Source organism: Camelus ferus, chromosome 24 (genome assembly GCF_009834535.1).
Source record: "Camelus ferus isolate YT-003-E chromosome 24, BCGSAC_Cfer_1.0, whole genome shotgun sequence".
Classification (NCBI taxonomy): Eukaryota; Metazoa; Chordata; class Mammalia; order Artiodactyla; family Camelidae; genus Camelus; species Camelus ferus.
The window spans coordinates 9505719-9522780 of NC_045719.1; the positions used below are offsets into that span (position 1 = coordinate 9505719).

The window sequence follows — 17062 nt, forward strand, 5'->3', positions numbered from 1 at the left end:
TGGACAATCACGAAGCCCCCAGTTAGGAGATTTTCTCTTAGAATTAGTATTTTTTTTAAACTCAGTGTTACTCATTAAATGCCCATCACTGTAAGTACATTCAAATACTTCAGAAGAAAGTGCCAAGCGCCCAGCCCAAATAGCTCAGTTGGGAGAGAATCAGACTGAAGATCTAAAAGTGTCAAGGTGGTTTTCCTCTAGGATCACGCCTCCCCCATCCCACTAATTTAAAAATAAGAACTCTTACCTATGTAACTGAGTAAGACAGGGAGGAATATTAACCCATGAGTGGCTCCCAGTAAGACCATAGCTAAATACATCCTGAAGTAAAATATCTGGAAAATTTGAGATTTGGCGAAGGCCAACACCACAATGCCTCCAAATTTTGTTAGTGTGATTCCGCTGAATACCTGAAAGAGGGGAGACGGTTAGAAGCCGCTTTCATCAACCTGCCGTCATCGAACACTTCCTCATGTAGGGATTTACTAGTCAAGGTCCAAAGTAATGGGGGACTGAACCCCAGCTTTCAGTTTCTGATAAGTAGCACTGTGCTCTGCCTAAAATTGTTATCTTTGCCGCTTACGAATCTGGAAATCAAAAATGGGCATTACAGGGTGCAAGCTGTGAAGTCTGCACAGACCCCATGGCAGCCGTGCACGTCTGTCAGCACTGCTTCCCCAACAGGACTATTTTCAAATTAAGGTAGCTACTTTTTTTTTTTTTTTTTTGACAATGCTGTCACACACTTAATAGACTACAGTATAAACAGAACTTGTACGTGTACTAGGAGACCAAAATACTTGTGTGGCTCACAGTGATACGTGCTTCACTGCAGTGTCTGGGGCCCACCTGGCAGTGTCTTAGATGTGTGCCTGAGTTGTCTCTAACCTGAGATAATACATTTCTTTCTATTCTCAGATAGAAACTATTTGAAGTATCTAGAATTGTATGACAGAGTTTCAGTTTCGCTGTTACTCTGTAACGATATTTTCTGTGGTGGCAAAGTCCCTGGTTGATAGTTCAACCCTGTGTCCTGGTTGAACCTGAGAAGATTCCCCAGACATGAACCACAGACCGCAGCTCCTCTGCTTTTCAACAGATGGCCGGCCTGGGTTTTAAATGCAAGAGGGTTCAGGCTCTCAAATCAAACTTCTCCAGTCTCCTGCTTCAGCCCTAGCGCTGCCTAAGAGGGATCCCCCAGCAGAATGGTTCTAAAGACCATCAGGACACGGCCACACGCGAGATGCAGCCAGTTCGCGAGCTGCCTGAGAACCTGTAATCCTTAGTTAGGTGCTGCTGCTCAGTGAAACTGAATCCTCAAGTTCCTTCACCCGGGAGCCGAGCCGGGCGGACTCACCGAGCTGCCCATGTGGGAGAGCGCAGCCTCCGCCCGCTCCACGCGGCTGCCCTTGGTGCTGACCGTGAACGCTCTGGTTATGTGGCTGCAGAACTCCACGGAGATGCCGCAGCTCTGCAACACAGGGCTCCCGTCACGACTGCGCTTCTCTGCTAAAACCCGTAAAAGCGGCCACCCCGCTCCCAGGACCTGTGCTTACCAGCCCCCCGGAGGATAAGGAGTCTGAGCGGCCCCTCTAAGCTGTCAGACAAAGCTCCCGTCACCCCAGCTTAACCTGGCCCGGGAAACACTCGCTTCCTCCAGCAGGTGTCTCTCTGAGGGGAGCTGCTGAGCGCTCTCGAGGCCACCCCGTCCTCCACCGAGCCAGCAGGCTGGCCTCCTTTCTTTAATTTGGCCTCACTGCCACCCCACCCGAAGCCACGTTCATATCTGAGGTTGCTATTTTCTCAAATGCTCACATTTTCAAGACTTAACTATTAAAAAGCACCTGGCAACTACATGGGGGGCAAAAGGTACTGGTCAGAAAATTCCATCGGGAAGGGGCAATTCTTCTAAAAGAAAAGCAAACACCTGCTGGCATTAGGCTGCATATTTTTACAAACCCTTGAGAATAACACGTTAAAGGCAGGACACCTACGCTGGACTGTGAGGTCACATTTCCACTGTTGCACGCGTGGCCCACGGCCAGCTCTGGCCACCGCTCGTGCCACCCGCCCATGTGCGCCAGGGCAAGAGCTGGTCTTGGTCTTTCACGCCAAGAAACAATTCACTGAAGTGACCCAGGAGTCAGGGACAGACTGGGAGGGCCAGGACTCACCATAACCAAGTTGACCAAAGAAACCGCGTTCAGACTGATGCCCCACAGCCACATGACGCCAAACATGCTGACCAGGATCATGGCGATGGTGACGCACACGATCACCGCCGACCACAGCTCAAAGCCCAGGAGAACCACAGTCACCAGAAAGATGGCTCCCAGGGACACGCCAAGGTTAAAGACCGTGTCATCGACCACCATCAGGTACTGTTCATAGAAGACGTAGAACACACTGGACAGAGGGAGGAGGTTCTGTTACAGCTGGTTCTCACCTCTGGCAGCTGTGTTCCTCAGCCTGCCGCTGCGAAACTGAAACTGCCCTGAGGGACATCCGGCGCATAAAACCTCCCTGTTTTTTCCAAGACTCACCTACGGCAATTCAGCACCGACACCTGAAGAAGGGCCTCCAAGATGTGTATTGTATATAAAGGCTTTGTTCATATGCCCGATCTGTTCTGCTTTATAGACATTTATTTACAAAGAATATTCCATGGCATTTGGGAAAAACAAGGCTTGGTCTCTTCTGAGGATTACCCCAGGTCAAATAGGGCCTATGCAGAGCCTGCGAAAATACTTTTTTGGCAAAGTTAACCAGCTCTTCCCAGGACTCAGGACACCCACTCTTAAGAGGTCCTTACACAGAACAGGCCATCCTCCTGCTGGGAACACGGTCAAGCCTCCCTTAAGTGAGAGCACAAGGGTTGGTGGGGGGGATCGCTTGTTTTTTCTACTTTTTTTAATTTTCCAAATTCAGTGTATCAAAATATTTTCTTTTTAAGGGAAAAAAAATCCACAATAAAGGATAAAGAAAAATCTCCATAAAGGCACTCAGCAATCAGGACATCCACCCGTTACTAAGCAGGACTGTCAGGTGGGCCCTCGGTGAAGCCGGCTCTCCAGGTGCCACCGTCTCCAGCCCCCGCACTATTCTGTGCATCCCTCAGGGTCTGAGCTCCAGCCCTAAGCGCAAGCTGTGTGCCCTCTGCACTGAGACCTTGGCAGCTGCCCCAGATTCTGGCCGTCCTCACCCAGACACCGTTTCCCTGGACAGATTCACTGGTGCTCAGGACAAGCCGGTGTCAGAAGGAAAGCCTCCCACGGCGGGATCCCCGGGGTCCAGCCCTTCCCAGGATGCTCCATTTACAAAACGCACATGGCACCTGTGAGAGAACACACGGTACCTGTAAGGGAACACACGGTGACCACTTCCTTCGAGGCCCATGGTCCTGGTGATGTTGCCGGCGATGAGGCGGGCTTTCTTCATGGCGTCGATGAAGTCAACGGAGGTCTGCAGCACGGTGTGGTAGGTCATGAAGTAGGTGGCTCCGACGCCCGTGCCGTTGCCGAGGAGGTTAACAGCCGTGCTGTAGGCGGCGTGTCCCCTGTGAGAAGACAGTACTGTCAGGGGCCACACCCCGTGCCACACCCGCAGAATCTGAGCACTCGAGGCTGAGTGGTGTCATCTGACCCTGGGCTCGGGGCCGCTGTACATTTCAGGGCGAGGGAGGCCCCCGGAAGGGGCTGAGCAAGGCTTAGCTTACTCTTCCCCGCACTGGCTTTTCCGTGCTGCCGTGGCTTCCCTGGCACACAGCTGCTGTTGTTTCTACAACTGGTTCTGCTCACAGTCAAGTGTGTTTTCACAGAGTTTGCTCAGCAATGCTGTGTAACAGGAGGCAAGAAGGGACGAGAGCCCTGGAGTCAGACAGTCGTGAGATCGGCCTCAGCCCTGAGGCCCTGGGCAGAGTTATAGGACTTGGGCTGCAATGTCCCCTTCTGCCAACAGGCACACCAGCACCTCCTCACAGGGCCGGGCGGTGAGGCGGTGAGGCGGTGAGGCGGTGTCAGCGAGGTGCTGGGCACGACCCTGGCAAGGAGGAGGCTCCCTGTGAGTGGTGGCCACTGCCTTCCTACAAGGTGAATCCACTCTGACTTGTTTTACGTGGGCCGAGCATTTCGTCTGGAAGGAGACCAAGCTGCCAGGTTCATTTCTACCTTATTTTTAGGGGCAGTGTTCCCATGGTACCTTGGATAGATTTCAAAGCACAGACACAATACGTATGATTGACTGGGACTCTGGTCAAATTATGCATTCTTATGAAAGACAGGGATGTCTAGGGTTTGCCTAACATACACGTGGACACACCTTCCTACCAATGCGTCCGAATCCCCTCCCACTCCAGACTTCGGCTGTCTTTGCTAATTTTCAGCCAGAGATCCTGTTTCCCTGGGTCACTGGCTGCCTGGCTGAATAAGGGAGTGAGAGCCCATAACCTCGTGTGCGGACAGGCTGGCCAGGAACACAGTGGGGCTCAGAGAATCTAAACTTCATCTCGGATGAGATGACAAAGCAGAGGGGCTATCTTGTACGCCATCGACGCAACTGAACGGACCACTTCACATTCTGGGATGCCCCGCTCCTCCTCCCACGCTGCCCCGCTGGTACCCTGCCCGGGACTCCGCCTCCTCCGTATGGCCGGGAGGGCCAGGGGGCCAGGACACAGGAGGAGCAGGAGACATGAGTGTTGAGCCAGGGTGGGAGCAATGAAGGGTGAGGAGTTTTCCTGAAAGGTGTCTGAGTTCTTCTGCCTTCCCAGGAGGATGGGGACAGGGCGGGGAGTGGGCAGAGAAGAGGCCCCGCCCACACGCTGTTCCCACCCGTCCTCCCTCCCCACAACCCAAGCTTTCCAGTGCAAGGTAAACGGGACATGGGCAGGGTCTGAATGGCCCCGCGTCACTCACCCTTTGCCGCACTTGGGGTTCGGGTTATCAGAAAGGAACATGGGCAGGAATCGCATGAAGTCTCTGCCCTGAGGCCTCTGTTTGCCCTCTGGAGTCAGAGGCCGGCAGCGGACACAGGCAGGGTCAACCACTAGTGCAAACACAGGGAGGGGCGCGGGGAGAGACACGAACAGGTCTCCAGGTTAGAGCATTGTAAAATAATGATAAAGAAACGAGGGGAATTCTTTTCCGGAATCTTCCTGCTTGTCGAAGAGCTCCAAACACGTGAGTTTCCTAGTCTAAAAAACTCCAGGGCCGTCTTCATCTAACACGGGCTGTACACATCTCCTTCCCCAAAGCAGCTTTCCTGCTTTAAAGACGACCTCAAGTTGTGATAACCAGAGCCCAGGGTCTCCATGTTTTTATAAAGAAAATTCTAGCACAGCCTCAACACTTATACAACCACAGGGCCACAGCGAGAAACAGAGGAAAGCAGACCCTTGACAAGCTACGTCCAGATGCCAATCAAGAGAGGCCACTGGCATCACTGGAAAGAGATGAGAAACCTGAAAACCAGGGTCCCCTGACCTGGGCCTCGTTCGGCCCGCAGCCCCCTGAGGGACAATGCAGCATCTCAGAGAGGACAATGAGGAAGGGGATGAAGACAAACGGAATGAGACCCGGCCGGGGCAGATAAATGGGTGGCAGTGAAATGCAAATTATTTTTAAATTATGTTAAGATTTTCCAGAAAAAAAGGGAAAGATCTGGAACAGGGTAAAGTACCTGACGCGTTGCAGAACTGATCCGTGCTGTTGTAGACTCTACAGCAAGACGACTGGGGCTTAATCCAGTCAAAGTAGTCGTCGATCCAGGACGAGGGCGCAAAGCCTATTCGGGTACTAGAGACAAGGAGAGAGGGTTACCCACGACTGGCGCAAGGAGGAAGTCTTCACTTTCAGTCCTTCTGCTTGAAACCCAAGACTTCCTTTTCTAGACCTTCTAATGCTACCCAGTCAAAAGACAAACCACATTAGCACTTCATGGAAAACCTTTCTAAGAATGAGATGGTAAATCAGTCCTTTAAAAGGTTCAGCTCAGGTAAAGCTGGATTCAGCCTACATTTTGATAGACAGGTTTTCCAAGAAAAGCTGTGTTCAGTGAGAGCTCTCAGGCCCAGGGGACCAGCTGGCAGTACTAACTAGTTGTCCAGCTGAGCGGCAGTGAAGATCTGCTGCACCAGGGAGTCGTTGTCGCAGCCGGTGCCCCCACACACCATGTTCTGCCCGCGCAGAGACGTGTAGTCGTGCCCTTCCTCCAGGACAAAGTACACGGGCGGGCCGGCGTGCAGGTACTGACTGAGGGACTGGAAATAATCCATCACGTAGGAGTCCTGACAGAGCAAGCACATGACAGGACGCAGCGTGAAGGGTGTGCCGGGGGCCAAGCAGGTGAGGACCACTAAGAACCGGGAGGGCCCTGGGAGGCTCCTGGCCGAGCCGCCTGCAGCCCAGGTGCACGATTCCCTCCACAGCCAGTGCTCAACGCCCCCGCCCAGCCCGGTGCTCCTCCGGCTGGTCCCACCGTTACGAGGGCACCTCCCCAGGGACAAGACCGGCTGCTGGCACGTGCTCCAGAGGCTTGAGAGTTCAGGATGCCCAGAGCCCTGGAGCAATGCTTGTAATGTGGGACAGCCTGCCAGCACCTGCGTTTAGAGGCAGGCATCGGCTGAAAACACCCACATGCGTGTATTGAAAGGTGTATTCACCGTGGGCTACATGAGTTGGAATAAAAGAGAGCATCTTACATCTGGCATTGAAAGAGACTGATCCAATCCGATTTCCACTTTGTTCAGGACTGCGATACTGAACGACAGGACACCCACAAATACTGCTATCTGCAATGAGAAGTGAGTCATGGGGCTGCGACCGCTTAGAGTTATCATGAAGTTAAGAATGGAAATTAAAAAAGAAAAAGCCCTGAAAGCAAAAAACAGGACTTTTCTAAACCGACAAGCAAGTTTAAATGATAAGCTAAGAAAACAAGGGGTAGTGGCTGAGATCACAGTCTCCAAACTACCTGGGTTCAAATCCTGGCTGCACCACTCAGAAGCTGAGTGACCCTGGGGGAGTCACTTAGCCTCTCTTAGCCTCTTTTTCCTCCTCAATAAAACAGGAAAAGTAAGACTTGTAACATCAGATAGTTTTGTGGATTAAATGAGAAAATTCTAGGGATGACCCAGAATTTAGACTCGAACCCAGTACTGAGCACAATACCAGACAGGAAGTGATCAATAAACATTAGGTGTTACTATCACCGGAATGAATTTACGTTTAATAGAGATGCAGCAGAGCATCACTGTTGACCACGTTCCGTGTGTAGACTGTAAAAAGCTCTTGCGTGGCTGCTGGGGATGAGGGACAGTGCAGGGGAGGGAGGTGGGTGACACCGAAGGTGTGGCACGAGGGTGAGTGTTGTGGTGACAGGACAGATCTCTATCTTGATGGCGGTGGTGGCTACACGAGTCCGCACATGTGATAAAACAACACAGAACTTGACGTGTACATGGTGCTAATGTCAGACTCCTGGTCTTGATACTGAACTTCAATTAACGAGACTGGGAGAAACGTGGGCGAAGGGCAGCTGGGTCCTCTCTGTGCTACGCCTGCAACTTTCTATGAATCTGTAATTACTTAGAAAAATAAAAACCAAAAAACTTAAAACAGAAACTCTTGCTTACATGGACTGCTAAAAATATTTTATATATTGGTACATACTTGCTTTTGCACTCTTGTGTATATACCTAACAGCTGTCAGGATCCTTTCCCAGCTGTCTGATTTTGTAGAAGGCATATGACAAATCTACTTGGGGAGGAAAACAAGAAAAGCCACAGATTGGCTCATACCACAATCGGCCGCATCCAGTCCTTGAGCAGAAGTGGAGAATAGGAGTCTCTGAAGAAGCGGAACAGGCAGCTCTCCGAGGCCTGGATGCTGCCCCCATCCGCGGGCCCTCCCACACAGCAGAGGACGTCCAGCCGGTTCTTCTGAGGGACCAAGGGGAACAGAGGTCACCCTCCGGCTGCTTCAAGATTCTGGACTCAAATGAGCCAGACTGAGATCCTGAAGACGACTTACCTCCTGACGCTTAATGTCCAACCCCAAGAGACTCACAAAACAGGTCATCTGCAGGAGGAAGTCGATGAAAACCGCCATCCCCGCAAACAGGGAGAAGGTGTGCACGGCCGGCATCGTGGACAGGCCCCCTGCAGGGACACACACGTCACTCCACGGCAGGGGGCTTGGTGGGGCTTCCACGCGCTTGTGCCTGGGAACACGAGGCACCAGAACACGCCAAAGCCAAGAGGAGCCTCCACTGCCCCCCCAAAGGCATGCCGCCAAGTCTGTGGGTGTCACAGGACTGGAGGGGAGCCTGTGAGCCCTGTGCTCCCAAAATGCTTTCGGCACCAGAACCACTAGGGGAGCTAAAACTGTAGGTTCCTGGGACCTGGCTCCATCCTCCTTTACCAAGACAACGGGAACTCAACCCGAGTTCTCCTGTTCAGAATTCTATGACCCCAACTCTGTAATTTAAGAAGCTCTCCAAGCAAATTTATGTACATTAACATTTGAGAATGGTTCATATCGGCCATTTCCTATAGCACCTTCCACGCTCCCCCCACAAGAGGGGTGGTACTTCCCAGGTACCACGGCATCATCACCGCAGTCTCTCAGTGTAGCTACAATCAAATGAGGGTGTGCTAAGCATCCTCCAGGCCGAGGCTCACACTGGAAACTGGCAGCCCACGGGCCAGATGTATGTCAGCCCACTTCAGGATTAAAAAACATTAACAGGAAAATAAGGAGCCAATATTTAACAATGATACTTGACAAAAATCTAGATTCACAGTGTTGCTTAAGGAAGAAAAACTGGGCAGCACTGGGCTAACTGCCTCTTTTAGACAGGACCTGAGACTCCGGGTGCAACGGGTCCCCCTAGTCCTCCTGTGCCCCTAGTCACTCCAACTTGAGTGTCAGCTGCTGTCGCCAGCTCACTTGCACTGGCTTTCTAACAATAGAAGTGAAAAGAGGAAGTGACTTTTGTGCACCTGTATCCATCAAAAGGAACCACAACGCCCATGGGTTCCAAAGCGCATTGCTTTGTGGAAACGGAAAATGACATGTGCTAACTGCATCTGTGCAGGAAGAGCACCACCCAGGATGTCCTTCCCGCGGCCCCTGGTAAGATGACCTGGTGGCCCTGCAGCCATCTCCTTGTGTGACCCATGGGTCGTGGGCCTTCCCTGGGTGAGTCTAATCAGCACCCTCCTCAGAGGATGTGGTCAGTTTCCTCCTACTACCCACCAGAGATGGAGCCAGGGGGTCCTGCTGGGAAGGCTAGGTAATTTCTCCACGTGCTGGGTTCTGTCCTTACTCTGGCTCCTTGGACTGAGAGAAGGTCTGAGAACCTCTGTCATTTACGAGGCTGCTCCCCAATGAACCGTGCGTTCCGAGGAGAACGGCGCAAACGCCGTGCGAGCTAATGCCTGTGACTCTGGAACTGCGGCTCCGCATTGTGGTAGGAAGGATTCGGTGGCTATACAGGACACCCACATTCGCCAGGGGTGCCCAAAAGGGGAAGGGGGAGAGGGGTCCTAGGTATCTGGACCCCAGCACCCACGCAGTCCTGAAACAACGTGAGAAAGAAGGTACTTGCTCACGACACCCAAGACACTGCCACTTGTCTTTCTTGGGGTCCACTCTCATACTTTCCAACTACAGAATAAAGCTTAAAACAGGAAGAACACAAAGCGGTATATGCAGACACCCAGGCTCAGCTAGCTGCAGGATTGGGAGAATTCAGAATAATTACCTAAGAAAAACGCTACCGTCTCTGAGAAGGACGACAGGAACATACTCGGAGCCACCTCCCCTAGGACCCTGCCCAGCTGCTGGTCCAGGGTTTCCCCTTGAAGACGTTCATCTCTCTTAAAAGTAAAAAAAAAAAAAAAAGGGTTAAACGTGTGACATTAAAATTTCTCAATTAAAATGCCACCTCTTTGCTGCCTTGTGTTCACTCAATGGTAAAGGGAAATGACCAGTAGCATCTACTTATTGGGTATAAACTTTACACAATAGAGTCGGGACCCGAAACTTCTCACATTGATTCATTTGGGGCATTTCTGAATCCCGGAAATAGGGAACAGCTTAGAAGCTCAGGGGAGGGATGAATCATGTTCTTAGGAAAATACACGTGACACAGGCTGCAGGTGGCTGGACCTTTAAATGACACTCTTACATGCCACTGGGTCTCCCCACAGGTAAAGGCTACAGAACAAGGCTCCCTGATGGAGGTCATTTTCACATCAGCAGGTCCTGTTGTGACCTTCTTCCTTCCAGTGGCACCTCTGACAAATCTCTCATTCTTCTACATTTTGTTGAGAATCATTTTAATAGCAGTCATACCCAAAATATTTTCCATAGCATGTTATTAGCCCCTTTTGCACACGTCTTGCACATATTCAAAACCAAGTTCTCACTTATATCTAGTCCACCAACCAGAGAGAAGGGTGAACTTCCTACTCTCAAACTGTCCAGAACAATTAACCACGGCAGGGAAGGGACACAAAGCCTCCAGCATCACACCCACAAATACTCTGCCTGGAGCTGAACAGTCACCTGTGGAGCCTGTACCTGGTCAGACGCCAGGATTGGTTAGACTGACATACCTGGTAGGTCTGGACCAGAATGAAGATGTTGTCCACCCCAACGGCCAGCACCAAGAAAGGGATGACCTCTATCACAATGAGGGTCAGGGGGACCCCAGCGTAGCTGAAGATGCCCAAGGAGCACGCCACCGAGCTCAGCACCATCAGGACACCCGCGACGCCCAGCGAGATTTTAGAGTCCACCTGGGAGACGCAGCAAAGACACAGATCATCGCTGCGGGTATTTGTGGTCCTATTCCTGAAAGGTCCTTATTTTCACCTCTTTACATGTAGAGCCCATCTAGATTTAAAAGTACAATTCCCAGGATAAAAGAAGATACGAAAAATTGTCCTGGTCTTCCCTAGCAACATATTTTATGAGCCTACTTTCTTAGGTGATGGGGTGGACAAATTAGAAAAAACTGCATTATGTGAAATAAATTTTAAAGATAAACAAAAAAGCTGGAACTGAAGAAAACACACGCGGGAAGCAGAAAAATGTTACATACAATCAAAACCCAGGACCATTTAAGACAGTTTTGAACATGATGAATTAGGATTAAGTAGAGACAGAAACATTACATCACTCTGTGCATTGCCATTTCACACACACACACACACACACACACACACACACACACACACACACACACACACACACCCCACTTACCAGAAGCCTGCGCCAGCTTTTGATATGCCCCAAGGCTATGGAAATATATAAAAACATGACGGCATAGCTGATTAGAATAGTGACAACGTCACCGTTACTTTCACGATTTAGCTCATCTTCAATACTTCGCTCAGCCTTAAAAGAAATGGTCAGATTTGGATTCTTGTAGTTTTTCACAAAGTTAATAAACCTAAAAGGGTAAGCAAAATTTTATATTTTTAGTTAAAACTTAAGTGACAGCGGAGTAAGGAGCTCCCTGCTAACTTCTATGATGCGAAAGCCACCCTCAACCCTCAGCCCTCAGCAGAGTCTTCTACCCTGGAGGGGAGACGGTAAGACACCTCTAAATTATAAAGCTCCAGACATGCTGAGTCTTCTGTCATTTAGAACAAATCAACACTGCAATGAGATACCACTTCATACACACTAGGAGAGCCAGAATCAAAAAGTCAGGTAGTAACAAGTGTTGGTGAGGATGTGGAGAATTTGAAACCTTCATACACCACTGGTGGGAGTGTAAAATGGTGCGGCCACTTTGGGAAAAAGTCTGGAAGTTCCCCAAAGAGTTACCATTTGACCTAGCATTTCTACTCCTAGGTATCTGCCATGCAAGAGAAATGAAAACAGATGTCACACAAAAACCTGTATACGAATGTTTACAGCATTACTCATTATAGTCAAAAGGAAGAAACAACTCAAATGTTCATCAACTGAAGAATGAAGAAACGAATGGTGGTCCATCCATAGGATGGAGTATTCAGCCATGAAGAGGAATGAGGTGCTGATATGAGCTGACTTGGATGAACCCTGAAAACGTTATTCTAAGTGAAAGAAGCCAGACACAACAGTCCACGTGTATGATTCCATACTTAAAAGCCTGGAACAGAAGAATATGTGGAGACAGAAGCAGACTGGTGGTTGTGCAGAGCTGCGATGTGGGAGGGTGAGCGGATACGAGGGTGCTCGCTCAAGGAGGTGGGGTTTCTCTCTGTGGTAGAGAAGATGCTCTAAAATGACTGCGGCGATGTTAGCACATAAGTATCTGTGAATATAGTAAAAGCTACTGATTTGTACACTTTAAATGGGTGAATTGTATGGTATATGAATTATGTCCCAACAACGCTGTTTAAGAAAGAAAATACCAGAGGGTCTAAAGCAATGAGTCGAAGTCCCTGCCCCGCTCAGTCCCCAATTCCTGTTTTCGAGCAGTTACGACACAGCTAACCGGTTTCTGGGTCACTGCACAGACGACATGCACAGCATCGATTTACCTAAACGTGCTGATGGCAGTTTTTATTTAATACGTCTTGATCCATTTATTTACCTCACCACCTTTAATGGCAGCCTAATATTCTACCGTACTTCTCCTTCCTAATACACACTCTGCATGCTCCCAGCTTTTGCTGTTAGAAAATGAACAAGGCATGTTTCTGCACAGATACTTTTACATTCCGGTTGCAGGGATGTGCATTTACATAAAGTTTACAGGTAAATTCACTCACAGACTTTTTTGCCGCATCACTAGTACCAAGTTAAAAAAAGGACGCAGCTTAGATCTGTTGGGTAATTGAGCTGAACGAAGTGTTAAGTGCCTCCTGCTAGTGACCCACTTCCCACAGAAAGATCGGGTTGTTTAGACCCTGTGAGCAACTCACGCTGTTTCCCAGGTCCTGCGCCCTCTGCAGCTTCTCTGTGTCGTTATAGGTAATTATTGACAGGAAAGGTAATCACAAGGGCTGTGGCGTTATTGTAGTTTTGATCTAGAAAGGAAAAAGGTGACATCAAGAAGCAGGTTACAAGCGTGCAGAAAACTAGATACAGAATACAAGGGGAAAAACCACAAGGCAGCTGGGTGACTGGTTTCCCGCTGGGGCTGAAGCCTGCGCTCAAAGAACAAAACAGGGAGTCGCTGAGCTAGCGTCCACATGGTCCAGCTAGAGAAGAGAAAGGACTCTCCGGCAGAAGCAGGCGCAGCTGTCATTCGTATCGTATCACTGCTACACAGCACGTGCACGGTAACATCTTCAGAGTGGAAAGGTGTTCAGGGCAAAGTCTCTCTCCTTCCTCTTCTCTCCCCGTCTCTGACAGCCTGCAACTCTCTCCAGCCACGCTCCACACACACAGGCATAGTCTTCCCCTTTCTTTCTTCTTTGCACAAATAGTAACACGTTCTTCTGCAAATTCTGCTTTTGAATTCGGGCCTTGAGATGACTCCATTTTAGTACATAAAGCACTTCCTTATTCTTTTTCCTACAGTGTAATATTTTCTAGTATAATTTAATCAACCTTCAGTCACTGGATATCTTTGCAATTTTTTCCAGTATTAACTACAAAGAATAACCTGATTATTTTTAATCTGTAAAATACTTGTTTGCAGAATCAATTTTAGAGGAACAATGGCTGAATCAAAAATATGTGCTTTTTAAATTTTGATACACTGTCCCACGCTGCCCTCTAAAGAGGCTATCCTGTTTCTCATTTCTTTAGCCAACAGCATATTTCCTGAGCTCTAATGTCGATGGATACATCAGCGAGCAAAGGAGATAGAAACCTCTGCCTTCCTGGAGCTTATGTCCTAGTAACCATTTATATTTCACCAACAACGCAGTTTCCCCACACTCTCCCCTACACAGGGTTTTACCAAACAGGTAGATCTCTGCTAATCTGTTATGCAGAACTGAAATGAGGTGCATTTCACTAATTCGGAGTGAGGTTCGGCATTGCCCCACGGAATAAAAAGCCATTTGTATTTCTCCTTTTGTTAACATTCGTATGGCTCTGTCCCTTTTTCTTCTGGGTTGCTGAACTTTTCTCCCCCCCCACCAAGAGCTCTTTATGTATTAAGGAAATGCTGTCTGTTACATATACTAATTTTTTTTCCCTCCAGTTTGCTGTTTTCTCCACACAGGTATTTTAAATTCTCATATAGTCAGATTCATCAGTGTTTCCTTTTGTGGCTTCTGCATTTTTGTGTCTTGTTTAGAAATGCCTTCTCCATTTAGAAATTATTTTTAAAAATTCCTCCTGCATTTTCTTCTAGATCTTTAATAGTTTCACTTCTTCTATTTCAATCTTTGATCTATCTGCATTTACTTTAGTGGAAGGAGTAAGGTACAGACCAAATTTCATTTTGATGGCTGTGGCTAGCCAGTTAGTGACACCATTTTCCCCCCACTGATTAGAAATGACACTGGATTCTATGAGGCAGAGTAAAATTTAAAGACAGGCCACAACTTCCCCCTTCCCACCGGATGAAGAGAAGAACATGAGACTGGAGAAAAACCTGCTGAGCCGCCTGTGATCAGGCTTCAGATGCCAATGTTGTCACACGAACCATTACCCCACCGTACCCAGTACAATCTGTTCCAAGGTGTGCAAGAACCAGCAAAGAGCAAACCAACTGCTCCTCCTACTATAAAAGGCTTTGAACTCTTAACCAACTGGTTTAGAAGAAAAAGAAATCCATCAACTTCGTTTTTTGTCTCCAGTATCTCACATATCTCTTCCTCATTACAGACGTTCTAAACCTGAGCTCCACGGATTCCCGAGGGGTTCTACCGGTGAGTTTCAAGGGCTCCCATCAAGTCCTTGAAACTGAGCAACACATTCCGTGGGCGCACACGACGGCATTATTCTAGGGAATATCCTTGGCTGTCCACAGCTTCCCAAAGTGTGACCTAAAAATGGCTAACGCATTCCACTTCTTTCAAATCAAGAATAAAATTCAAATCCAAAGCCAAAGGAGATGCTGTCTTTGGGATTTAAGAGATAGGGAATTAAGTACACTACCCGATTTATGAAATCTTCATAATTACCACTTGACAGAACCACAGCTACTTCCTCTAACAGAAAAAGTAAAAGCGTCTCACTCACCATCATAGCCTCCTAACACGAGCCACGGGAACACCGGCCCACCAAACGTCCCCAGGCAAGGATCGTGCAGCAAACTTGTGTCATTCAGAGAGGCAGGAGCCCTGCCAAGAATTTAGAAAACATTTCCCAATTAGAACCTCAAGACATCACAGAGACCTGAAAGCTTATACGACAAACAGTCACGTGGCTGATTATATTCCAAGCACAATGTGGGCCTGAGGTTCCCTAGGTGAATAATGCAGTTCAGTACTTGCTTTTGGGAGCTCAGAATCACTAGGTAAGACGCAGGCAAAAGCAGTGTGATGGGTCGATATTGCCTGGTGCTGGGTGCTCAGAGAGGAGCCACTAACACGGGGGGAAACTGGCACCATAAAGAGGAGAGCCGTACAGAAGCAGGTCTTTAGGCCGAGGGAGGACTCATGTGGGAAGGAGGAAGTGCGGATGCTCTACACAACCGTGACAGAGGGAAGCAAAGAAAGCACAGGAGGGAACAGGCAAGTGAAAGGAGCGAGTGAGTGGAGCAAGAGGAGTGCCCTCCAATCCAGCCCCAACTTGGAGGGGAGGCTGCACATTTAAAAACTCAATATCGTGATATCAATTTGCATTTGAAAGACAAGAAAAAGGCACTATAGGCTTTTATTTTTATACTATGAAACCAGCTCAGAATCGCTGAGGGTGGCGTGGTACTGAGCAGTACCTGCCGCACCTCAGTTACACACCACAAACGCCCTACCCCAGGGCCTTTGGACTTGCTGCTCGTCTACCTGGGACACTTCCCTCCAACTTTCACAGGCTCCCTCCATTCCCCTCCCTTTGAGCAGGTCCACGGAGAGCAGCTGCCTCCCTGCACTCTCCACCCCAACCTGGCTGTCTTCTCCCCCCGGGCATCATGTCGACCTGGTGTCAGGGCAAGCATCTACTGTTCATTGTCTGTCTCCCTCCATTGGAACGTAGGCTTTGCCGGAAGGGTCCTGCTGTTGGCTGTTTGCTCACTGCTGGGGCTCTAGTACTACAACAGCAAGTGCTCAAATGCTGGTGGAACAAAGGATGGACTGCCCCCTGCCACGTACCGGACACAGTACAGGAAGTGCGTGTGGTAATCTGCATACACGAAGAAGTCATCCCCTACTTCGTGGTTCAGCACAGAGTGGCTGTTCTGGAAGTAATTTAACACACTAAGAATGGTGCAGTTCTTGTTATACGGCGAGAGGGGGGCCACGCAGATGTCCTGAAGCGTCACGGTCTCGTTGTTGTAAGACGCAGTAATGTTTTCGATGGCTGTTTGTAAGTCAAGAACCTGAAAGGTGATTTTTAAAATAAACAAACCCAGAAATACACCAGATTTCTCTCTGATTTCCACTATTATTGACCTGAGGGGTCAGAAGATAAAAAGTATTTGGGGAAATCCCTCCTAAGACAGGGGAGAGGACTAAGACCCACTACAGTAAAGTATCTGAGGAACAGCACACTGGGACGGAGACCCAGCTGAGAGGCAGCCAGTGTCTCTGGGAGGGGACACCACAACAGGCCAGGTCTCATTGCCAGGCACATGAACCTCTCCCAGCAGTGACCAACAAGGCCACAGGGGAAGGCAGGGCAATTGGCCTGGTCTTCCCGACACTCCCCTCACCAACAAACACCACCTTGCTCCATGCCATGATTATTTATATGTATTCCTGTGTTTTCGGATAGGAAATACACACCAGGAGGTAAATGATTACATCTGCATCTTTTGCAACAAGTTGTGAAAAGGCAACAGTCATTGCGTAGAGAAGAGATTCTATTAAAGTCTTGGGACCATTTTGATGTTTTCAAGATATCAGACTTTCTGTGGGCAACAGCAACGTTTAAAGAAAAAAACAGGCAACTGTTCATTAAAAAAATAAGTGGGATGTAGTTTATTCCCAGACGCAGCTCTTGA

At 48.9% G+C, this 17062-nt stretch overlaps 1 protein-coding gene across 1 annotated transcript in view; it reads right to left on the reverse strand.

The window, feature by feature from the left end:
- NPC1 (NPC intracellular cholesterol transporter 1) overlaps window positions 1–17062 on the reverse strand; it is a 39129-nt gene that overhangs the window by 1187 nt on the left and 20880 nt on the right. The window contains 17 exon segments of the mRNA XM_032467461.1: window positions 248–410; window positions 1358–1471; window positions 2175–2406; window positions 3356–3556; window positions 4914–5043; window positions 5677–5792; window positions 6093–6283; window positions 6698–6787; window positions 7797–7937; window positions 8029–8156; window positions 9764–9878; window positions 10620–10802; window positions 11269–11473; window positions 12940–12971; window positions 12973–13028; window positions 15142–15242; window positions 16212–16438. Of these exon segments, the coding sequence (XP_032323352.1) occupies window positions 248–410; window positions 1358–1471; window positions 2175–2406; window positions 3356–3556; window positions 4914–5043; window positions 5677–5792; window positions 6093–6283; window positions 6698–6787; window positions 7797–7937; window positions 8029–8156; window positions 9764–9878; window positions 10620–10802; window positions 11269–11473; window positions 12940–12971; window positions 12973–13028; window positions 15142–15242; window positions 16212–16438 (2425 nt within the window).